This window comes from Dipodomys merriami, unplaced genomic scaffold (genome assembly GCF_024711535.1).
Source record: "Dipodomys merriami isolate MVZ:Mamm:240054 unplaced genomic scaffold, mDipMer1.0.p SCAF_62, whole genome shotgun sequence".
In the NCBI taxonomy this organism is placed as follows: domain Eukaryota; kingdom Metazoa; phylum Chordata; class Mammalia; order Rodentia; family Heteromyidae; genus Dipodomys; species Dipodomys merriami.
This window is the reverse complement of record NW_027206202.1, coordinates 200,171-225,112: the sequence shown is the minus strand read 5'-3', so window position 1 is coordinate 225,112 and position 24,942 is coordinate 200,171. Positions and strand designations below refer to the sequence as shown.

Sequence of the window (24,942 nt, the reverse complement as noted above, 5' to 3'; positions counted from 1 at the left end):
GGGGACGGGTGCGGGAGGGGGAGAGGGGAAGGGCCGCCTTCCCGCTCCTCCAGTGCCCTCGCCTCGGTAAGCACAAAACACCAAACCAAGATTCCTTTAACATGAAGTTTATTTTTTGCCTTTGCCAAGAAGCAAACCTAGTGAAAATTAAAGTATAAAAATAAATACAATTTACATGAATGAACACTGCACTCAAAGAAAAATAACAAAAATAATGTATATAAATAAACTCCATCAAAAGCAAAAAAAAGTGTCTGGCACTTTTGTAAAAAGTTGTTTTATAAGAAGACATTAAAAAACTGTAAAACACACACTTCTATCTTCAGGACCACATTCGGTTTCTGATGCTTAACTTAACAAGCTATTGTTTTAGCTAATTTGCATTACTATGCCCAACATTTTTAATGTCTGTCCTAAATAAAAAGGCCTGAATGGAAAAGCTATAGCCTGAGTCTCAAAATGATAAAGCATAGTTTATCACATTAAAAAGATAAAGCATGGTTTATCACATTAAAATGATGAGATAGTTCGCTTATAAATTTAAAAATTAGTAATTTGGGCTTTTTTTTTTTTACTGTTTTATAATTTCCCAGTTCACTCAGTCAAAAAATGATGAGTTCTAATAAAGAAAATCAGATTTACCCCAGGTTTACTTCCAGACCACAGCTGGAGTCAAAGTGAGCTCTCAGGAGGAACAGAAATTGGAGCAAATACTCTGATTATCCTATTCCTCAGGGGTAGTGTGTGTGTGTACACACATATATATGTATATATGTGTATATATGTATATATATGTGTGTATATATATATACATATATGTATGCTGTATTTTCAAAATACCAGCAATTGTCTAAAATTCAAGGTAACAATATTGAACACGCCCAGTCCCAATCTGAGGTGGGCATCACTGAGCCCTTTTTGGAAACTAAGGTAGTAGGGAGAGAGTCTGTCTGAGGAAGCCAAGTTCCTTTGGAAACATTTTCTGGGCAATACCCAGTCTGAGCGATGAACTCAGCCTAAGCATCCAGGCCTTTCAGTGTGGGTGAGACTAGGCATCTCAGCCCACTGCTGAATTGTAAATTTAGGATCATATAGCCCTTTGTGTTCCTAAACCGCTCAGCATTCAAGAAAAAGTTAAGTCAGGGACATAAAGTAGGCAGACCAGAGAAGCTCTGAGCTTCTGGGGAGCCCTGCATTCAGGAAGAGGCCATGCTGCTCCCCAAAAGACCCCCTGTACAGCCACTGCTCACAGACACTCCTTGACCAAGAGCATGTGCTTCTGACCAAAACTGACACACATGTTTGCCCACATGATTATACCATAAGCCAAAAAGCAAGATTCTGAGTATTCAAGTTTACAAGAATGAGAAAACAATAATTTCCCTTTGACTAGAACAGTTTCTAATTCATGAATTAAGCAGTCAGTATGAAGAAATGAATGCAACTTACCCAAAGTGGAGCTGTGGCTCAAGTGGTAGAGTGAGTGCTAACCTTGAGCACAAAAGTTCAGGGACAGTGCCCAAACCCTGAGTTCAAGCCCCAGGACCAGCAGAGAGAGAGGAGAGAGGGAGGAGAGAGAGAGAGAAAAAACTTGCATATGGATGCAATTACCTTTCAGTGCTTACTTGTGATTTTCAGTATTTTTTAAAAAATAAATCCAAATGTCCTTTTTAAGTTACAAAAGGGTTCTCTGTAGACACCTGGGCACACAAAATGTACTTTTGTTTGTATACGTTAAACACAGAGAAGAGACAATTACTAAACACTAATCTGTCTCCATCCACACCAAATGTTACAGGAGATGGGCAGTGAGCCAGCACTAGCCAGACCGACCAAACTATCAGGTGACTGCTCAGACCTTTGCTGTCACTTTGCCAGGATAAGACAGTCTTGGACAGGAAAACGACCTGGACAATTGTCCTCCCCTAGTTGTCACCCTAGTGAATGCTGTCTTCTTAAATTGTCGCAACATTTGGCCGCTTTCTTTGGGTTTTTCCTGCATATACTCCTAGAAACAGAACAAAATAGTCATTCTGTTAGAAATTCCCCATGACACCAGCTAGTGAGTGCTTAATGTCTACCAGGCCAGGGGCCAAGGGTGGGTATTCTCTACAGTGACCTTGAGGTGACTCCTGTCACCAGCCTGCCACCTGCCTCCGCCCTGAGCCTGACCTGGCCATCCGAGTATGGATCTCCTCACTGGACCAGCCATGCTACTTGCCTACACGCCACTTCTTACTCTGCTTTGATGAATGGCTTTGGAATTTCACTACATACAAACTCTAGTCACACACAAAATAATGAATGAGGTGACATTTTAAAATGTATGACATCAAATTGAAATTCATCCTGAGTAAATGAAATAATTCTCCATGCTGTAGCATTCTTTAACACTCAGAACTCTGTCCATCCATCTGTCCAGGATGTGGAATGCCATCATGACAGAAGTCAGTTTTCAGAAATCACTTAACCCAGACTTCAATCCTCATGTATAACTGACCAAAGCTTCATTCTACATTTGTTTAAAACCTAATTAATAATTGGAGCAGGAAACTAATTCTTTTCCAGAGCAATCATAGACTCTTGTGTGCACTACTGCAGTGACAGTCCAGAGAAAACCTTGCTTCCACGCTCACTAACTGCACAGTAATTTGGAGCCAACTTCCTGCATGTCAGTACTGACATGGCTGCTGTGTCTGCCAGGCTCACTGCACTGCTGGCCAGCACCCCCATGGTGCTGGCTACCCAACACAAGCCTGCTCAGGAGTGACACATGCAGAGGTGAAATGTACAAGAGAGCATGAGAGGCCACTGTGACAAATGATGATAAAAAACACTGTGAATGAATTCCAAAATGACTTTCCAACCAGCTAACACTAATCACTTTAATGTGTAATGCTACCTAGGGAAAGAGAACCTGGAATGTCTTAGCATCCCCAGAAGATCATGGGGTATGGTCTAATTCTCATAAATGGTCATCTTCCAGATTGGCTCATAAGCCAGCAGGATCCACAGCTCCAGTGATGGTCAAGCACAGTGATTTCAACAGATGACCTTGAATTACTCTTTCTGTGTGCAACATCATGAATTTTAGTCACCACGTACCTGTGAAAGGCCAGCAGTGGCTTCAAAGTCACCACCAACAGCTTGTCCCCTCTGAGCACTTATGTGGGTGAGTGAGACAGCACGCACATTACACATGCTGCTTGCTCTCCGGCCTGGAGGTCACTTACTCACACAAGTTCCAAATTTTGCCTAATTGGTTACTAATGGGAAGATCAGAATTAAAGGTTTAATCTTCATTTGGTCTAGTGATTAATTTAGCTGCCTTTTACATGTTTAGAAAGCAGTTTAGTTAAAGCATAGCATTTTCAAGGTATTTTTTTAATGGATCGCATAATTCCCAGTGAGTTTAATCACAATGTCTTAGCAAGACACCTAATAATCGTGGAAGCATTTGATTAGGAGCGGGCTGGGCTGGGCACTGAGGGGCCTCCTTGCCACCATAAGCGTATCTTAAATCACGGGTCCTCATGAAACCTTCAGCTGCCTCTAAGGAGGAAGAGAGGAGACTGCTCAGGCTGTGCACAGGACACAATTGCTGTAGTTCCAAGGAGGGAGATGCCCCTCCCCCCACAATGTCAGATGCAGGTTCAAAGGCTCTGGGAGACATGCTGCCCTGAGCCCACAGACTGCTGAAGGCTCATTAGCTCTTCCTCTTTTAGAAAAGGGCTTAGGTTAAGCGTGGAGAATTCTAGTTTTTTTAAAAAAATAATAATATAGTCATAATCATAATAACATATGTTTTCCACAGAATTACTCTAGATGTTAACATTGGGACTGCAGTTTCTGCCATTTCTTGGCTACCACTAAACACTAACACAAAGGATCTGACAGGAATGCCATGAGTATGCCCCGTGGTGGCAAGGAGGGATGCAGGTGGACCAGGCTTCTGTGAGATGGCTTTAGGAGCTGGCTTCTACACACCTGCAACAGGCGCTCTGTTAGGCACTCTGCTCTGGGAAGGCTTCTGTCTATTTTGCACACCCCCCTTCACTGATGTCTTAGGGGTTCTAATTGAATATAAAAACATTAATGAGTCACTTCCAATTCGAGTCTACATGTTCAAACTTCAAAGAAAGCCACCACCCCAAACAACAGTTCCAAGTCCCATGCATGTACATAGTAGGGCTATGCTTTGCTTCCGCATGCACACAGTAGGGAGAGCCACACCTTGATCATGCTTTGTTGGAGAATCACTCTGATAAAGCTAAATTTATCACATGAATATTCTTAAATAAATAAGATGGTATGAAATGAAAAGCAAAACATGCTAATGGTATGTTGATATGGTATGATTCACTATGATATAGTACCCAACAGTACAGCAAGAGGACTATCTTTGAAGAAGAAGATTTGGAAGCTCTTCCCTGTGCTGTGAAATGCACCCCATTTGGAAGCAGTTGTCCCCTCTAGAGAACACAACAGTCATGGTTATCCCCTGAAGCCAATCTCCACTGCTGTACATCCCTCAGGAGGGGCACTCTTACCCTTGTCTACTAAGCAGCCGATGAACAGGTGCATTCTGTCCTTGGTTGGGCTGGAGGACTCTGATGAAAAAAATTAAACAAATTAATTTGAAAGTATAGACCCCATGTTCCCCCTATTCTTTCAACGGATGGAAGATACAGCTGTTAAGGTTAGGAGCCATCTGTGCAATGATACAAGCCAATGTAGGCAATAAGCATCTATCAATATGGTATGTAAGAGTTTGGGCACCAAGATCCCATACCTTAGGAAGATAGGACCAACACAGACAATAACCCTAGTGCTCTTAGATCATTTACTTTTCTACCTTACAAAAACTGACTTTGGAAGCTTGAGAGAAGAAAATCTAACACATTTTAGAGTAGAAAATAGGCCAGCAATATTAAGCTAGCTTTCACAAGTACCATAACCCCCAACCCCACCCCCAAGACTTCAGACTGAACTCTCAAGACCTCCTGGACACAGCACAAGAAGGCTCAAGGCCAGCAACAGCACCAGGTAATCACAAATATCCATAATATGCCTGAATTTTTGCCACTCAGCAAGTCCAACTGACAGAAAGTAAAATGAACATAACAAAAAGGAGGTTTGGGACTCATCTATGTTTCTTTTCTTTTTTACAAAAGAAGGCCTCTCACTGAGGTGAAGTGATTTTCTCACCTTGTTTCAGAAGGATTTTGTTTAAGTAGAAATCTCCTATTTGGCATTCCCATTTCAGCAGCCCTGACACAATATAAAAACAAGGACATAAATGATGTGCTCAGAGAAGAAAACGTATTTACAAACGTGAAATGGTGTGACAGATCTAGTCATTGCTCAAAGGTGGGTGTTCAATGGAAAGACTTGTATAAAATGTATCCGATACTACTTTCCAGAAAGGTTTAACAGATATTCGAGCACACCTTATACTCAGGTTTTCCCCCAGAAAATCTTTGGATATCAAAGGAAGAATACATTTAAATGACATAAAAATCAAATATTGAAGGATTAACTGATTCTTTCATCAGTCATGGGCTTGAACTTAGGTCTGAGCAATGTCCCTGAGTTTTTTTTTTTTTTTTTTTTTTTTTTGTGGGTTGTGGGGCTTGAACTCTGGGCCTGTGCTCTACCACTTAGCTATAGTGCTACTTCCGATTTTCTGGTGGTTTATTGGAGATAAGAGTCTCAAGGACTTTCCTACCTGGGCTGGCTTTGAACCATGATCCTCATATCTCAGCCTCCTGAGTAGCTAGGATTACAAACGTGAGCCACCAGTGCCCGGCTTTTCCCTGAGCTTTCTTGCTCAAGGCTAGGATTCTACCACTTCGAGCCACAGCTCTATTTCCAGTTTTCTGGTCTTAAAGATAGTCTCGCTGGCCATGGGTGGCTCACGCCTGTAATCCTAGCTACTCAGGAGGCTGAGATCTGAGGATCTCAGTTCAAAGCCAGCCAGGGTAGGAAAGTCCATGAGACTCTTATCTTCAATAAGCCACCAGAAAACCGGAAGTGGTGCTGTGGCTCAAGTGGTAGAGCTCTAGCCTTGAGCTGAAGATCTGAGGGATAGCTCCCAGGCCCAGAGTTCAAGCCCCACGACTGACAAAAAAAAAAAAAAGATAAGAGTCTCACAAACTTTTTTGCCCAGGCTAGCTTCAAACCACAATCCTCAGATTTCAAACCCGTGTAGCTAAGATTATAGGCATAAGCCACCAGCACCTGGGAGGATTAACTGCTTTTTTGTTGTTGGTGGTGGTGGTGGTTTTTTTGTTTGTTTGTTTGTTTGTCGGTCATGGGGCTGAACCTTGGGGCCTGGGTACTTTCCCTCAGCTCTTCAGTTCAAGGCTAGCGTCCTACCACTTGAGCCACAGCACTACTTCCAGCTTTTATATGCTTATGTGGTGCTGAGGAATCGAATCCAAGGCCTCATGCACACGAGGCAAGCACTCTACCTCTGAGCCAACTTCCCAGACCAGGATTAGCTGTTTTTAAGACTGCTTGATTAGCTACCAATTACAGGAGTTGACTGCTGACAAAATCAAGTAACTGATTCATTTATAAAGAGGAAGTCCAAACTTACCACAGATTTTAATGAATCTCTCTTATTATAAAAGAGATTTATATCAGCTGACTGAAGAAAAATTACGTGTTTAGTTTTCTTTTGAGTATACAAACAGCCCAACAGACCACTCACATTTGATGGTGAGGTAATATGGCAAAACTTACTTCATGAACTTCTTCCTGTCCAGAGACTTCTGTGTTGCAGCTGAAAGAGCCACACGGGGGCTTTTCATCTTATCCTTCAGAGAGAGGTGGGGGAGGGGGGGGTCTTACAGTGAGTCACCACTAGAACAATGCCCACCACACAGTGCAGCACAGTCCCAACTGCAGTGTCACATTTTAACTTTATCTTTCTTTTATAACAAAAGTGGTCTGATTCTAAATATTAAATATTTGAATTATTTTTCCCAACAATGTTGAGATCACTGACTGATCCACAGATCAATGACACAGTGGCATATAGGATTTCAAATTAACCTGTAACCTATTTTCTTTGCAAAAGGCCAAATCCACATGGCAGGGACAAGGAAATCCCGGCAGGAGCAGTTTTCCATACACCAGCTGCACACCTTCAAGGCTACAACTCCAAATGCAATCACAAAACCAGGAGGAATTCTCTCACTCTTCAAGTCTTTCTCATGTACCTAGAGATCTCAATGCTGTTGGTGAACCTGGGAACTATCTGGGCTCAGGAACTGTTGGAAGAGGGCTAAGGTTCACAGAACTGAATGAACACTGAACATAGCACTATAAGCCCAGAAGCACCTCAGTCATCCAGAACCCACACACTTACCATCTGCCTGAGCATCTTCTCCTTGCGGGCCTCTCGGTCATAATGGAGAATAGACATTCTTTCAGCCGCATCCATTACAAAGAATATGTCATGAATACCATACAGAGCAGCTCGCAACTGGGTGCAAAAGAACAAAGTGCAGTTCAAAGATAAGAACGTGAGGTGTACCATGCATACTTCATTCAGAGAAAAGCATTATGAAAGTTTTCACTGAGATCTATTTACAGTGATTAAATGAGGATCAAATACAGCACTTCCATTTCCAGGGCTCCACTTATTCTAGAACTAATGGGCTGCCTCTGGAAACATAGGGTGGGGCTCTCACCTGTGCTGACACTCTCTCCTGGAGGGAGGCATCCTGAGCTGAAACAATGCCCCTCTTTAATGGAGCCTCTGACTGGAAGCTTCTTATGAATTCCATGGTGTCCTGGAAAAACAACATTAAAAAAAAAGTCCTTTACAAACACTTGTCTAGAAAGATTTGTGATTACCAGAGTTTCCTTTTGTTCTTTTACTTGGTTGGTCCAAAATTTCCAGAAACACAAGTAAAGCTATTACTAATTACAAGTCAAGTACCACTTCCTTCAGAGCAGGAAAAGCATATTATCTGCTTCATTTGAGTAATAGAGGGGCAGGCACAGCCAGGGACTGCTGGGTCCCACCCCCTGAGCAACAATGAACTTCCCCAACAGCTGCTGGAGCCCAGGCCAGCTGAGGGGCCTGCAGCAGCATCAGACCCCAAGGCCACACAGAATAAGATGGGCCTCCATGCCCCCTTCTCTACAAGGCTGAGAGCTACAGGCCCTGGTGAGATGGCTTCAGATTACAGGGCTCACTGCAACACTACACCCTGAGTTTCTATTCAGGAACCTTTGAAATGCTTGCCTGCAAGGGACTTTGTATGAAGCCATGAATGCCAAATTTGGAGAAGAATCTTAAGAAGAGGCAGGCAGGTGAGCATGTCAACCCATTTGGATTAGCACCTAGCAGTAGGGCAGCACTGGAAGCAAGGTTCCCATGTGGGTGCCAGGCCTTGTGTGCAGACCCTGGAAGTCAGACCCCCACGGATGAAGCATAAACACAGCTATGCTGGAAGACGTCCTGTATGACAGCAGAAGAGAGGAGAGAAGGGTACCATCTCAGGCTCCAAGCAGCAGCTTAATATGGCCAGGTAGGGACAGAGGCTGTATGAGGACAGGAAGGAGGCAGGCGCCGCACCACCAGTCGCTAGACATCTAAGTGTGCACATGGTAACAGTGACTGACTTCTGCTCAGAAGTGTGGAAAGGACCCTGTGCTTTGTCCACTCTGGAGTAAACGTTTTATCACCTTCTCCACATTCGTGCAAAGCAGTTCTTACATGAAAGAAACTACTGAGACAGCAAGTTGTCACAAGCAGCAGGAACTATGACCTTTGCTCACACAGGTGAATTAACATCAAAGCACTTATAGTTGACCACCTACCCAAAACCCTACCCACATCATGCAGGCCTACAGTGGAATTCCTGGCTGTGCTGTGCACACCTTCTCTAAGACACTAGGCCTGTGAGCTGAGACACACAGGAGTAGGGGGAGTGGGGAACTGGGCAGGAATGAGGGGAAAGGTTACAATGCCTGTTTGGGGAATAGGGATGCCTTCACCCCTGAAAGGAAGCACACTCATCTCAAGAGGAATCTTCGCTTCTGTGCATTCTCCAGAGAGGTAAACAAGAGTCTGGTACTAAACTGAGGCCCAGATTAATTCTAGCATCTTTGTGCAGCCTCTGAAGATGCCAGCCATGCAAACAACCCTGGACAACTGCTTCTCATGAGCTTTGCTCCTCAGCCCCAGGGTCACCAGTCTGCATTGACTAGAACTTAGGGTGCACCTCTCATGCGCTCCTTGTGGGCTGTACAGGGATCCTCAAGCACTTCTGGCACACAGTGCTTTGTCTTTAGAGTATCTTAGACAGAAGTCTAGCCTTCTTCATCACTGACTGAAAACATTCATGACAAATGCTGTAATGCTGGCCACCAGCCATTTCAAAATCAGTGGACTGAGGCAGAAAGATCTTGAGTTCAAGGCTAGCCTGGGGCTACACAGCAAGATCCTATTTCTTTAAAAAAAAAAAAAAAGTAACAAGAAAAACAAAACAAAACTGAGTAAGCCCAACAATCAAACTTATAAATTTCTGGTCTCACAGTAAGCAGAAAGTGTCTGATCTAAACTCTAAACTAACATCAGCTCATCTATCGACAAAGGGCTGATGGAAACTGGGGTGGCAGTGAAACACAATCTTACTTTTACGGTCTGCCGAAGCTGCTTCAGCTTGTCTGTCTGCATCAACCTGCGGGTAAGAAATCCCTTTGCCACCGCAGTTATCTTGTTAAACTTGGCTTGGACTTCAGGACTAAAAACCTAGAAGAAATCAGAGAGACATGAGCATTTTTAAGAATCTGAGTACCAGCAGGGTGCTGGTGGCTCACGCCCGTAATCCTAGCTATTCAGGAAGCTGAGATCTGAGGATCAAGGTTCAAACCCAGCCCCAACAGGAAAGTCCATCAAGATTCTTATCACCAATTAACCACCAGAAAACCAGAAGTGGAACTGTGGCTCAAAGTGGTAGAGCACACTAGCCTGGAGCAAAAAGAGCTCAGGGATAGTGCCCAGGCCCTCGAGTACAAGCCCCACAACAACAACAAAAAAAAAAAAAAAAAAAAAAAGAAAGAAAGAAAGTCAATTGTTTTCCTTATTCAGTTTCTCCATGTGTTTGCTCTGTGTAGTTTCATCTGTACCAAAAACTCCACTATTTTATATGTGGCAAAAATACTAATGCTCATTTGTACTGCCTAAAATAGTGAAGCTACTAAAACTAAGATCAATTGGTAAATAGCAAGCCATGCATCAAGTGTGCCCACCTGAGACCACCTAGCCTGGGCCCTTCCGAAAGGCCGTGTCACCGAGCGCTTGCTCACGCTGCTAGCTGATGACCCCCAGAGGAAGAACGGTGCTTCATTCGCAGAACCAACGCTGTACTGTAGGGCAGAGTTTGGAAAACCTAGAAAAACACAGCATTGCACTAGCTGTCATCTAATCAGAATACACAAAGCATCCAAACATACCCTGTGCCAGTCATTAAGAACCACATCTGCCTCCAAAACCGATCCTCATGCACACTTAAAATATTTACGGACTCTAAGCTTGTGCGCCAGATGGATCTATTGAGTACAAACAGCATGTCAAGATAATTGGTGCTGTGAAGATAAGCCCCTATGGGCACTGGGGAATTAGAGGAAATCCAAGAGCACCCAGGAGAGGTAGTGTGTTTTCATGGCACACACTGCCTGCCACACGAGTGAATGGCTGGCATGGTTCTCTAGCCGAGGCAGAGCTTCCTTGCCACCACCTGCCTCAGCTCTTTCATCCACTCAAATTTCACTCCATTTCATCCTCTCTGGCTATTAAGCAGCTGGCCCACAGCAGCAGGAGGGTGATGTAGAGAAGGCAGGCACCGTCCTGAAGGTGCCAGAGGAGATATCTTCCTGCAGAGTAATGTTTGCACGTGGAACGGGCTTAAGCACTCACCAGAACTGTTTGGACCGCAAGTTCGGAACGAGTCCACCTGGGGCAGCACTGATTCTAGCAAGCCAGAGTCACTTCTCTTCCTCCACTCCAACTCCGCTGCAGCGCTCAGGCTCGATTCTGAGACCTCTGCTGTCATGGCTTTCTCTTTTAACATTTTCTCCTGTTCTTCTATTTCCTGGAGATTAACCATTTACTCTTAACATGCTACATCTCATTTAATTATATCCCCAAGGAGTATCACTTCAGGCCTAGCCAAAAATACCCAGACTTAACAGGAATTAAGCTTTCCTCCCTCAAGTAAACTTATGACAACTTATATTTTTAAACAGGCATTATTTTTGCAAAATCTAATTTTCAACATTTTATTTTGGTCAGTTGTGGGGCTTGAACTCTGGGCCTGGGAGTTGTCCCTCAGCTCTTCAGCTCAAGGCGAGCACTCTACCACTTGAGCTACAGCACCACTTCCAGTTTTCAGGTGGTTAATTGGAGATAAGAGTCTCACAGACTTTCCTCCTGGGGCTGGCTTTGAACCTCGATCCTCAGATCTCAGCCTCCTGAGTCGCTAGGATTACAGGTATGAGCCACCGGCACCCGGCTTAGCATCTATTGTCTTTATCAATACTAAAATCTCTGAATTAAAGATGCAGAGGAATAAAAATAAAGTTGCAATGAAGAACCCTTTTAATAAAACAATTACTTTTAGATAAAAATCTAAATTTTAACATTTTGACAATAAAAATACCATCCATGCCTCGCTGGTGGTTCTCACGTATGATCCCAGCTACTCAGGAGGCTGAGATCTAAGGATCGCGGTTCAAAGCCAGCCCAGGCAGGAAAGTCTGTGAGACTCTTATCTCCATTTAACAACCAGAAAACCAGAAGTGGCACTGTGGCTCAAGTGGTAGAACCCTCACCTTGAGCTGAAGCTGAGTTCAAGCCCCATGATCAACAACAACAAAAACGCTATCCATGACCAACTGCCAGTGGCTCCTAGCTATAATCCTAGCTACTCAGGAGGCTGAGAACAGAAGATCTCAGTTCAAAGCCAAAGCCAGTCCAAGCGTGAGACATTAATCCCTAACTAATCACCAAAAAGCTGCAAGGGGAACTATGGCACAAGTGGTCAAGCATCAGCCTTGAGTAAAATAGTCAAGACCACCAGGCTCTGAGTTTAAGTCCCAATACTGGTGCACACAAGTATACATGCATGCACACAGACACAGACACACACACAGACATACAGACACACACACACACACACACACACAGACACACACACAGACACACACACACACAGACACACACACAGACACACACACACACACCTCCAAGAATCAAAATCAGCAACCCCTTAGATTAAAACAGATAGGAGAAAAGAATTATAAATATGCTACCCACGGTCTCCGCTCACTCCATGGCCCTGTGCTCTAGCTAGCCCCTCACCTTTTGCAGTCTTTGCTGCTCCCGCTCCTGCTCAGCGATGAGTAATGACAACTGCTGGGCATGCTGCTCTTCTAGTCTTTTCCGCATTTCTTCAAATGCTAACATCTTACTTCTTAGGATCTCCTCACCTTCTGAAAAGAAACGTGTCCCCTCAAATTCAGAAAACTCCCTCCAGGTCTTACCTGATACCCCACAGTTCCCATTTGGGTTATGCTTTTGCCCAGAGGAATCCTGGACCTGACCCAGCCAGGTCACCAGTGGGAGCCACATCCCACCTGCCACTCCCTCTTCTCTCATGTCAGCCAATAAGGAAAGACGCATCTCCACATCTTCCACTCCGTAGGTCTCACCAGGAACCAGTGAAGCCAAGATGATGTGTCCAGGCAAACTCCAGCCTCACAGCTTCAAGAGGTAACTCGACTGCAGTTTACCACTACCCTTCTCCAATATCTCTGCTTTTGTACCATGTGGACTTTTTGGTATTTTTATTTATTTTCTTGGGGTGGGGTGGTGGTCCCGGGGCTTGAACTCAGCCTTGGTGCTGTCACTAAGCTTTGTCACTCAAGGCTGGCCCTCTACACTTGAGCCACACCTCTATTTCCAGCTAGTTAACTGGAGTTAAGAGTGTCACAAGACTTTCCCACCTAGGCTGGCTTCAAACTGAGATTCTCAGATCCCAGCCTCCTACATTGCCAGAATTACAGGCCTGAGCCACCAACACCCAGCTTTATCCCTTGTAGTTTTGCTTCGAATTTTAAAATTTGCTTGGATAGTTGAAAAGTTTTCTCATCTTGAGGTTCCAAAAAAGATTGGCTTTTAAAATTCTAGCTATTTTAGTTCCTAAGATTTTTTTAAAAGAGATTATCATGACTTGCAAGCTGATACACAGAAAGCAGGGAACCACCCACACTGAAGTACTGAGATACTGCGTATCTATATTGATGGATCATCAAAGAAGCACTCTAAATAATGACTTTATTGAAGACCAGTGTACTGTGGGATAGTATCCAACTGCTAGAGGCTTCCTATAATTTGTTCCTAAACACATGTTATCCAGCCTGCCTTGTAGTTCTTCCTATGCCAGAGATCTAAAACCTTCAGCAAGAAAGGAAAAAGCTCCTCAGCTCCACTGCTCCACTGCCTAGGGTCCTCCAGACACTGTCTCAAGAGCTCAGCGAGCAGCCATGGCACCACAGTGCCTCTTCATCCTCCCTGGCAAAGCCCTACTCTGAATACTGGTCAAAACAGTACCAGAACCATCAAGCTGGCAACTTTTCCTATTCACAGAGGCAGCTGTGGATCCAAGTTGGTGCCCCAATTATCAACTGTTTTATTAGAGTTCTCTTAAAAGCATTCTGCCCTAACCTTATAACTTTTCTGTAAGTGCTAAGAACTTAATTTACTTCATCTCTGCCTTCCATATCAGGAATGAAGTATAAACTATGACAAAGCTGTTTATGGAACTAGATGCAAAAGAAAGAAATATGAAATCAAGTTTATCAAGAAAGAACTATTCTTCAGCATTATTTGTGGTGTTTCCTCTAAGTGCTCACCAAAGGGCTACCAACAGGAAGACCTCATTACAAGTCTAAGAGCAAACAGGCAAAAACATTAGAAATCACAAACCAAGGAAAGGTGTCACAGCAATAGCTTAATTAAAATGTTGTGCAAGAATTGTTTTTCTCAGTCATTAATTTTTTCTGTAATACCAAGTGGACTATGAAAGCTTCATCATTAATTTTAAATAAAAAATCCTTTAAGGGCTGAGAATATGGCTCAGTGGTAAGAGTATTTGCCTAGCATGAAACCCTGGGTTCAATTCCTCAGTACCACATACATAGAAAAAGCCAGAAGTGGTGCTGTGGCTCAAGTGCTAACCTTGAGTAAAAGAAGCTAAGGGACAACACCCAGGCGTGAGTTCACAAGCCCCAGGACTGAGGGGAAAAAAAAATCCTTTAAGAAAACTTACCATGTGACAATAAATTGTCACTTTTTAGCGCTTTCTAGTTAAATGAAATTAAGCACTCTTATGAACAGATGAAGAGAACCATTTTTACTTTGCCAAATGCCAATTAAAAGTAGTTTAAGAGCCGGGCGCTGGTGGCTCACGCCTGTAATCCTAGCTACTCAGGAGGCTGAGATCTGAGGATCGCAGTTCAAAGCCAGCCTGGGCAGGAGAGACCATGAGACTCCTATCTCCAATAAACCACCAGAAAACCGGAAGCGGCGCTGTAGCTCAAGTGGTAGAGCGCTGGCCTTGAGCTGAAGAGCTGAGGGACAGCGCCCAGGCCCAGAGTTCAAGCCCCACGACCGACCAAAAAAAAAAAAGTAGTATAAGAAAGTTGCCACTTTCTTGGAAGATATTAGATGTGTCCCTTTCCTTACCTTTGGTGCTAGTATCTAAGATTTTGTTCTTGTTAATGTAGACAGGTCCTCTGGGGTATCTTTTTTCTGGCAAATGTTGCCTTTCCTGCTCAACCATTCCTGTTGTTACTACGTAAGGGCAGTTTTCCTTTTGCAAACTTTCAATGTCCAAATCAAGTCTCCGCTTAACTTTTTCAAAACTGTTATCCAAAAGCTGTTCATCTCCACAGGGCACTGTAGGTGTGGCCACTTGCTGTCGGGAGCTCTTGGTTTGTGTCAGTAAGGGAGACGGGTGTTTCACATCGTAAGACTTATTCAGTTCCATTTGTGAATTCCAGCCCTTCTCTGGCATCCCAGCCAGCTTGGGCCCACTTCCAGCTCCTAAGCTGTGACTTCCTAGGCACTGACTGGTGGCACAGGGCTCAGGTACATCAGGCACTGCAGCACAGCATGCCCCGCTCTCACCAGATGGCATCTGGCCTTCCACAGTACCAAGTCCAGGAGTAACTCTGTCTTCTAATTGATTTCCTAGAGATGGACACAGCTGACTTGATTTACCCACAGCCAGATCCTCTGTGGCTTCGGATGCATTCTTGCTGATATAAACCTTGCTTGAACACACCCCCGCTACATCACTTGGTAACTTTGGCACAGGTCCTGTTCTTTTGTCATCACTGACTGGAACAACTACGTCCACTGCCTGCTCTTTGCCCTTAGGACTTAATTCACAGGCATTGATTGGGTTATTGATAAGAATATGACATGCGGATAATGGCCTGGAACGCCGCCGATGCATTTTAGGACTCATACTTGGCTCTGGACTAGGCAATTTGGCATATGAACCTGTAAGACTTTTGATGACATTGTTTTCAGCAACAAAAGTGGGCCTGACTTTAACATCACACTCAGGATCCGGAAGAGAGGGACGGCCAGGTCGGGCAGGCGCATCTCCTTTAGAAAAGCCAGCTAAGGTGGAGGTGCTCAGGCTGCTTGCCGGAGAAGAAGCACCTTGAAGGAGAACATTGGACTTATTAAGGCTTGGTTTGTCAGGAATAAGGGAGCCACAGTGCTTGCCTGCCAGTGGGGCCTTATCCTTCACACAGGCACCGGCTCTAGCAGCATCATTCTCCTTGTCTGAGTGACTCTCACTGACACTCCTCCTATCACCACTCCTCAGGCTGCGTCGACACTCCTCCCTCTCTAGAAATTCCTTTGATTTTTTCATCAAGTTCTGCAGACTCATGATGTAGGGATCTGGGGTCCTGACCTCCGCCAAAAGCAAGGGATCTTGCTCTTCGTTGGTTGAGAAGAGACCATCGGAAATGAGAGTGTCCTGGAGGGGTGTTGAGGTCTTTGGAGAAGCTTCATTTTCTGCAGAGCCAATATCTGAACCATCACACTGCTTCAGAGAATTAACTTCTTCTGCATCTCCAGCTAAATCCATTCTGTTAGTTTTATGCTGGTCCTCATCATCAACTGGCAAGATTCCAGGTATGTTTTCAAGCTCTGCTAATGTAGAGCGTTCAGCAGGCCTGGGTAAGCTATTTGGGAAAGCAGCAGGAACATTCAAGTCTTTGACTTCAGTCTCCCAATCCTCAAATTCACTGGCATTAGGTGCTTTTCTAACCTGAAAAAGGACATAAAAATTAGTATGTCTCCACTGTACAAAAAGTCTCTGATTTCATTATTTTTATTAAATAAAATGGAAACTGAAGTTTCAGAGTACTGGCATTTCAAAACACAAAGAATGAACTGTTTCCACATTATACCAGGAGGATCAAATTTCTATAAAAATAGCTATTGGTTATCCTTTTTATTGAAAGAGAAAAAAGAAAACTGTCCAATCTAATACAAATTGGAAACTCATACCATGCGCATATTTATATACATACCTGAGAGAATATACAAATATATACTTGAATATATATTTGATCTCAGAATTAAAGTATTTTCCTTAACTCTCTTCTGCATTATTATTAATATTACTAACTATATTCCTCCTAAGACAATATCATCTATGGAAAATAACATGCAATAAATATCAAAGAAGTAAATGCCTTACATAAATGATTCCCTCTTTAACAAACTTGCTTAGGACACAGATTAAACAGAAAATAATTTAGTAATATGACTCTTGCCTCCCACATGCTCATGCCAAAGTTTCAAGAAAAATCCCTACAATAAGGCAAATCTGTAGTAAATAATAGTTCATCCAGCCTGGCACCTGTTGCTCACACCTATAATCTTACTACTCAGGAGAATAAGATCTGAGGATTGAGGATCAAAACCACCTGGACAGACAAATCTGAGACACTCTTACCTCCAATTAACCAGCAAAATGCTGGAAATGGAGGTGTAGCAAGAGGTAGCATGCCAACCTTGCGTGAAAAAAACAAGGAAGAGCAAAAGCCCAAGTTCAAGCCTCAGTACCACCACAAAAAAAAAAAAAAGAAAATGTGTTTATACAGATATATATTAAACAGAGAAATCACTACAGAATTATCATGTGAGTTTAAAGTCCAGAATCTTGAACAGTAAAAGATTTTGGGGTTGTTTTGTACATATGGCCTCCTGTCTCACCTTACAAATCCCAGATGCATAGTGCTCTCCAGTTAGTATGCAGTGCGCAGCACCAGGTGTACTTAGTAGACACTCAGGACCAACGCACAGAAAAGAAGGATGGCATTCACCAAGCCACAAACCTGCTCAGAGGTTTGGCAACAATAATACTGCTCACATTTCCCATCTGTCATATTCAGCAGATGCTTTTGTAACAATGAAAGTGAGCTTTGGTTAGAGAAGTTCAATTTTTTTTTAAATCTATCATTGATTTATAGGTAAACCCAGACCCCTGAAATCTATGTGTACTATATGAAATGTCTCAATACAGTGACCTTTTTTAACAAAAAGTGTTTGGACTTAATAATAATTTTACTACTGTATTTTATTAGCTGAATAATTGGTATCTTCTCAATAGATCAAGAATATGCCATTTTTTGCAATTACAGGAAACACCTAATAAGTCAAAAAACTATCTTTTTATTAAGTTTATACATTATACTTTTCAATATAATATGCCAAGCCCACATTACACACAACATACAGAATTAAAGGGATACCTAAGATTCATAAATACCTGTCACCTGGTAGAAATCACAAAGACAAACAAACCCTCAAGATTGTTGCAAAAAAAAAGTAGCCAATAAATAGTGTAATGTGTGGTAAAATGATATGTTCATCAGAACTCATTTGTTTTCTTTTTAGCACAAAATGACCCAGACCTAAAAGCAAACTGTACACACTCAAGTTAAATAGAAATAATTGTAAATGGAGGGACAAAGAGTGAACAAATGCAGCAGTGGTACTCACTAGACACTATGTTGAAAATGAACTAAACAACTTGTGGGTAGGGATGGGAGGGAAAAACTGGGGGAAAGTGAGGGAAAGGATGACATCATCCAAGAAGAAATGTACTCATTACCTGACTTACACAACTGTAACCTTTCTGTACCTTACCTTTATAATAATAAAAAAATAAAAAGTAATAATAATTGTAAAAAGTGTAGATGTTTAAATGATTCCAATTTGAACTAAGAATGTAAGTAGGCAATTCTATTTACTCTACATTGTAGTTTGCATAACTAAAAGCAGGATTTTCAGAGAAAAAAAGAAAAAAAGAAGAGCCGTTATTTACTTTGGCAAAGAAAGAGAAGGTCCTTTAGTCGATAATCTGATGTGGTCAGATGTTACTACAATGGCCAATTCTATCATTTTGCCACTGAAAATTCAACGCTTTTAGAGTCATAAGACATAGACAATGAGCAATTATATGAAGTATATAGCTCCACTGTCTAAGTACCCTTTGATTCAAGTACTGAGGATCACCCTCAAGCAAGTAAATTCTCTCGAGTAACAAAAACGGAATGACACAAATTATAAAGCTTCCCAAAGGTAACAGTGAAGCATCTCAGTAATTAGTGAAGTACAAATATAGTCTCAAAAAATTGTCAAGCTTTACTTAATGATGTCTTATTTCTAAGGTTTGGATTACACACCTGAACATTTTCAAGAATCTCCTGAACACGCGTCAATAAAGCTTTCTTCCTAGTAACCTGCCTTCTTGCTTCTCTTTCAAGTGCTTTCTGCTTTTCTTCTTGTATTTCGTTTCTCTTCTCAAGGTTAAGCTGTAAGATATCATAAATGGGTAATTATTTTTCAATGATGAAAACAAAAATCAGGAAGGTTTTTTTTCGATTTTATCAGAACAATTACATCCATGTGCAACAGATAAAACTAATCAAAGCAGAAGGAAATCTGACTAGTGGTTGGGTGGTTCTAGGCATGGACCATGGAAGACCTCTCTGTGCTGAGAACACTGTGTATGTGTCACACAGGCATGTGCCACAATTCACTCAGGATCTATGCATTTATGCATTGCACTGAGTGTAAACTATTCTCAATTGGAAAAGTTAAAGGGGGGGGACAATTGCTTACTTATCAAATGCTCTAAAATAACCAGAGATAAAATTCATTCTCTTAGTTTTTCATTTAGTGAGGTCTGTGTTCTAACATCTCAGATTTTTATGATTTTCTAATCAGTGTGCACGTTGCCCCTTTGCTGCTTCACTAAAAAATAAAAAATAAAAATAAAAAAAGAATGATAAAAGAAACAAGACCAGGCCAGGCACTGGTGACTCACTTAGCTATTCAGGAGGTTGACATGGTTCAAAAGCCAGCCCAGGCATAGAAGTTCATGAGAAATTTATCTCCAATTAAGCACACACAAAAAAAAGCCAAAAGTGGAGCTGCAGCTTAAGTGGCAGAGTGCTAGCTTTGAGCAAGAAAACTCAGAGATAGTGTCCAGGCCCTAAGTTCAAGCCCCAGAACTAGCTAGCATGTGAGCATGCAAACACATGGGTTTTTCTGTGAGTGGTTTGCTGTCAGGAGAAAAGACGTTACCAGTGGAGAAAGCACAGCCACTCCATGGAAGCGAATCAAGGAGACACCCGGGGACTGTGCAGGCAGGAAGCTCTCTGTGGCCAGGGATGCTTCCTGCAATCTGGCAAGAGCCTTCTCACAGAACTCCTCATACTCCTCCATCTTCTCACTAAATAAAATTAAAATGTTATTTTTAATATGCTGACAAAACAAACTTTAACTATTTGGTACATTGTGCAGAGCACAAACTACTCCATGAATTTATAAACCCTGGGTAGAACTAGCCTTCCCACAATTGTTGTGGTGATGGGTAGCTAACAAAGAGACAGAACACACCCCAAAACCATCCAGACAGGACTTGCTTCACATATTCAAGTGCTATGGACAGTTTTACAATCTCTAAATGTAACTAGTTTAGAAAGCACTAAGAATTCATGGAGCAAACTTCTGGGAGGCAGCTTCCCACCATTTTAGTCACTTCAAGATTATAAAAATAGAATATTCTGGGGGCTGGGTATGTGGCTTAGTGGTACAGTGCTTGTGTAGCATGCATGAAACTCTGGGTTCAATTCCTCAGTACCACATAAACAGAAAAAGCCAGAAGTGATGCTGTGGCTCAAATGGTAGAGTACTCAGGGACAGTGCCCAGGCCCTGAGTTCAAGCCCTAGGACTAGCAAAAGGAAAGAAAGAGAGAAAGAATATTCTGCTTTAACAGATTATTGTTTTATCTATTCTCCACATAAAATATAGTATCATACAAAAGTAGAAATGCTTCTCAACAAAACAGAAAGCACTTAAAAGAGTCCATTTAATTTTTTTTTTTTTGGTCAGTCGTGGGGCTTGAACCCTGGGCCTGGACGCTGTCCCTGAGCTCTTCAGCTCAAGGTTAGCACTCTACCACTTGAGCCACAGCATCACTTCTGGTTTTCCAGGGGTTAATTGCAGATAAATCTCACAGGCTTTCCTGCTTTGAACCATGATCCTCAGATCTCAGCCTCCTGAGTAGCTAGGATTACAGGCATGAGTCAACCAGGGCCCAACCAAGACCATTTAATTTAAAAAACTATTTTCCTATAAGGGTATTCTAAGACCAATGCATCTCAAGATTACACTTTGGCTCCATCAACACCAACCCACTCATAGGTAGAAAAAAGAAAACCTATTGGCTTTGAAAGTAATTCTAATATATGGTTGCTTTCTTGAAAATAACAAACGCAGCTGGGCGCTGGTGGCTCACGTCTATAATCCTAGCTACTCAGGAAGCTGAGATCTGAGGATCGAGGTTCAAAGCCAGCCTGGGCAGAAATATCCGTGAGATTCTTATCTCCAATAAACCACTAGAAAACAGGAAGTGGCACTGTGGCTTAAGCGGTAGAGCACTGGCCTTGAGCTGAAGAGCGCAGGGACAGTGCCCAAGCCCAGAGTTTAAGCCCCGCGACCGACAAAAAAAGAAAGAAGGAAGGAAAGAAGGAAGGGAGGAAGGGAGGAAGGAAAGAAAAGAACAAATGCAGTAATTTCACAATTTCTGGGGAAATTTGATGGTAGCTATGAAAATCCCAGTTACCACAAGAATTAGCTACCACGTGCACCGTTATGCAGCAAGCACTCCCTGTGCACTGATTGCCCATTCTCTCAGCATTATGTGTGCCAATGACTTTTAAATTGACAAGGGAAACCAACAAAAGGGGCATTATGAGAGGCACAATAGCAGGGGACTGATAAACTGTACAAACAGAAAACCTAATGCAATACTGCTCATTTTATATCTGAAAACAATCAACTATGTAACAGAAAAAAAGACTGGGATATCTAATTCACATGGGGGATATACAAACATGAAACAGAATGTGCAACTGTCCTAGGCCTCCGAGTACTTTAAATTTTACTACACTGTGTGTCAAGGACAAATTATAGTATAAGAGAAAGAAGAACATATTCAGAGCTATGGCCCGGAGAGGATAAAAAAGTTTTGCTATTTTCGGCACTTTTAGCAATAACAAAACTTCGTCTTACCATTCCATCAACTATAATTTTATCTATGTGCATTAGGTAAAGAAAGACCTTCAACAAATGATTCTCTAGTTACAAAAAAAAATAAAACATGCTCTTTCCCATTTTGCAAGGTAAGAATGGCTGCCACCTCTGCCAAGACTTGATTTCAGGACCCCTTTGCCATCCAAGACCGGAGGATACTAATTTCACACCTACAATGGTGGAACATGTCCAGACCTAACTTAAAAAAAAAAAAAGTAAAACACTTTGTGCATAACCATTTTTTACTGTAGTTTTCTCTTCTAGGTGTCTATTTTATTCCACTTATATCATGATAGCTTAACAATCAGAATATGTAGAAGATGCAAGAAAAATTTTAGTAATTTTTTTTGGTCTTGCTCTGTAGTATGAATTCAATTCACTTTGGTGCATGCTAGGCAAACACTGCACCACTGAACTTTAACACAAACAATACATCAAACATTACAAAGAATGCAAGTTGATTACTTGTACAAACCATGTACAGCTATACAAACCAAGCATGTAATACAATTGTAAAAGTCTAGCGACTTTAAGTAAATAAGCTGTGCTTATAGCAATAGCTCCACTTTTTTCTCTTAACAACCTCATAGACTCATTTCTCTTAAAAAAGCACTTGATATCCTATACTGCTCACGTCCAGTGATGGATTATTACAAACCATTTGGCATTAACCAGCCAAATTCAAGGCCACTGTACTAAGGGACTATGAAAAGGACCAAAAGATCTTGGCACAGATTTGGATCTCCTCGATCTCCTCCTCCTCCTCCTCCTCTTCCTCCTCTACTTCTTCTTCTTTTTTTGCCAGTCATAGAGCTTGAACTCAGGGCCGGAGCACTGTCTCTGAGCTTCTTTTGCTCAAGACTAGCACTCTACCACTTAAGCCACAGCGCTACTTCCAGCTTTTTCTATTTATGGGGTACTGAGGAATTGAACCCAGGGCCTCATGCGTGTTAGGCAAGCACTCTACTACTAAGCCACATTCCCAGTCCCAGACTTGGACCTTCTTTATCTTCAATCTTAGCTCAGATGTCCCACCCTCAAAGGGGTCACACACACACCCCACCACGAGTCTTTTCTAAATGAACCCTACTCACTCACTAGCACACTACCCAGATGCTTCCCAGGTATCACTTACTTACCACTATCTGAAATTATCTTGTTTATTTCCTTAGGTTTTGTCTGTCTTCTTCCTCCATATGAACAGGTACCTTCTCAGTCACACACAATAAGCACTTGATCAAAGCATTAAATAAATGAATTTGGGTAATTAGCTCAAACAATAATGTAAGCCAGGAGAGGAAAAAGGAAGATAGTGGCCAAGGGCTGGTGGCACACACCTGTAATCCTAGCTACTCAGGAGGTTGAGATCTGAGGATCATGGTTGAAAGCCAGACCAGACAGAAAAGACCATGAGATTCTTATCCCCAATAAACCACCAGAAAACTGGAAGTGGCACTCTAGCTTAAGTGGTAAAGTGCTTGCCTTGAGCTTTAGAGCTGAGGGACAGCGCCCAGGCCCAGAGTTCAAGCTCCACAACTGACCCCCCCCCCAAAAAAGGAAGACAGTGGTAATAGGCAGCAATGAGCCTAATAGGGAAGAATGGAATTCAGAGAATGGTAGCCTCACAGATGAGACCCTGGGACCTCTAAACCAAAAGGTAGCCACTTAAAGACAGTAGTCCAGTGGCATGACTAAGCAAGAGGACTCTTTCCCACATCACAATTATCACTGGAAGCAAGATTTTAAGGGAGCCTTGACTACAAGGCCATCCCAACCACAAATCTCCTGCCCCATACTTTAGAGGCAGGCATTACTAGTCCACTTGTATTAATGTCAGGGGTGGCAGGCTCAGACATGCCTGGACTGTCCCAGTATATCTGAGGTAGGGACTGACCAACCCTTGTCCAAATGAGCCTTTCGGCAAACTCGATGGGCTCATGATCCTTTTTGCTGCTTCCCTTTACTCTTTTGGAAATGGTCAACATAATGCAGACTCAGATCTAGCTGCTTCTCTTTTTTTCTTTCTTTTAACCCATCATTTCTCCCAAAGGCACCAACTTCTTATAGTGGCAGTGAAGGGGGGGGGGGGGGGAGAGCTTTCTCTCATATAGGTGCAATCTAGTGTTCCAGCATGACAAGCCAGGTACCATCCCTGCACCTGTTTCCTCTACCTGTAAAGCCGGGATCATCAGGATACTGCTCCCAAAGAGTGGGGAGAAGATGGGAAGTGGGGAGACTAAGGGAGTGTGGGGGGGAGAACCCAATAAACTAATGCCTGCATGGTAATTAGCATACAGGGCGGGACAGGCATCAATCAATCCGGAGGAACTGCTCTTCTTGGGAAGAAACGAGTGATGGCGATTTTCATCACCTGCCTATGAAGTCCTGGGAAGAACAGGGGGGCAAACGCGAGAAAAGGGACCATGTGCGCCCTTGCTTTGCCTGGCGGATTCCAGACCCCTTCCCCTCCTAGACGGCAGGCAGTGACGGGGCAGGTGCTGACCGAGTTGGAGGGTGGGAGTGAGGGGATAGAATAAGGAGGTGTGGGGGGGGGGGAGGGAGATGAAGTTGGGGACGAAGGGGGTGAGGTAGGGGAATAGTGGAGGATAGTGGGGGAATATGGGAGCGAGGTGGGGGACGGGGGGTGAGGTAGGAGATGGGGGTCTGGTGGGGGGGGGGGCACAGGTAGGAATGGGGGAGGGTCTCGCCTCACACAATTTGTCCCCTTACCCTCACGTCCCAGCCCCGGCGTGGCCACGGCGGAGTAAACAGCGCTCCCCGCGCGCGCAGAAATGGCCAGCGCACCCCGGGGACGCCTTCCCCTCCCGCACCGCCGGAGAGAGAAGAAACATGGCCGCGAACGCTCCCCAGTAAAGGGGGTCTGGCACCCCCCAGCCCCTCCCCCGGCAGGGCCCCGCGCTACAAGGACCACCGGCGGGGCCCGCATCGAGCATCCCCCGCCGGCCGGCCCACGGCTCCCGGGGACCGGCGCCCGCCTCGCGCGCCCTCAGACCCTCCGGGCCGGTTCCCCTCGCTGGGCCCCGCCAGCGCTTCTCTCCCGGACACCGACCTGGTCAGCAGGCAAATGGTTTAATTGGTTATGACACCGCGCCACTGAGTCCGCCGCCGCCTTCTCCTCCGCCTCCCCGCCATAGTACGGGTTTTCTGAGGCGGCAACGCGGGCTCCTGGCAACCGCCGCCGCCGCCGCCACCGCCCAGACTC

At 43.5% G+C, this 24,942-nt stretch overlaps 1 protein-coding gene across 5 annotated transcripts; it reads right to left on the bottom strand.

Annotated features, from left to right (window-relative positions):
* Positions 1–136: 136 nt before the first annotated feature.
* Positions 137–24,942, bottom strand: LOC138814918 (centriolar coiled-coil protein of 110 kDa-like). 5 transcript variants are annotated; one of them, XM_070004034.1, is made up of 16 exons: positions 24,790–24,942; positions 22,859–22,951; positions 19,706–19,853; positions 18,802–18,930; positions 14,768–16,373; positions 12,383–12,513; positions 10,940–11,114; positions 10,273–10,412; positions 9,656–9,772; positions 7,701–7,802; positions 7,376–7,492; positions 6,748–6,821; positions 5,209–5,271; positions 4,551–4,610; positions 3,988–4,073; positions 137–2,008 (listed from the first exon to the last, which is right to left on the bottom strand). In XM_070004034.1, the coding sequence occupies exons 3-16, from the start codon at positions 19,844–19,846 to the stop codon at positions 1,956–1,958; spliced, it is 2,994 nt and encodes a 997-aa protein (XP_069860135.1). In that variant the 5' UTR covers positions 19,847–19,853; positions 22,859–22,951; positions 24,790–24,942; the 3' UTR covers positions 137–1,955. The 5 variants fall into 5 exon arrangements, with proteins under 5 accessions (XP_069860135.1, XP_069860138.1, XP_069860139.1 ...); XM_070004037.1 differs by having other exon boundaries at positions 12,383–12,510; XM_070004038.1 differs by lacking the exon at positions 3,988–4,073.

Coding starts and splice junctions, on each gene's coding strand:
- LOC138814918 (XM_070004034.1), bottom strand. CDS start 19,846: ATGGAGGAGTATGAGGAGTTCTGTGAGAAGGCTCTTGCCAGATTGCAG. Junction 11,115..12,382: donor AGCAGCAAAGACTGCAAAAG/GTGAGGGGCTAG, acceptor GTTAATCTCCAG/GAAATAGAAGAACAGGAGAA. Junction 7,803..9,655: donor AGCTTCGGCAGACCGTAAAA/GTAAGATTGTGT, acceptor TTGTTTTTCCAG/GACACCATGGAATTCATAAG.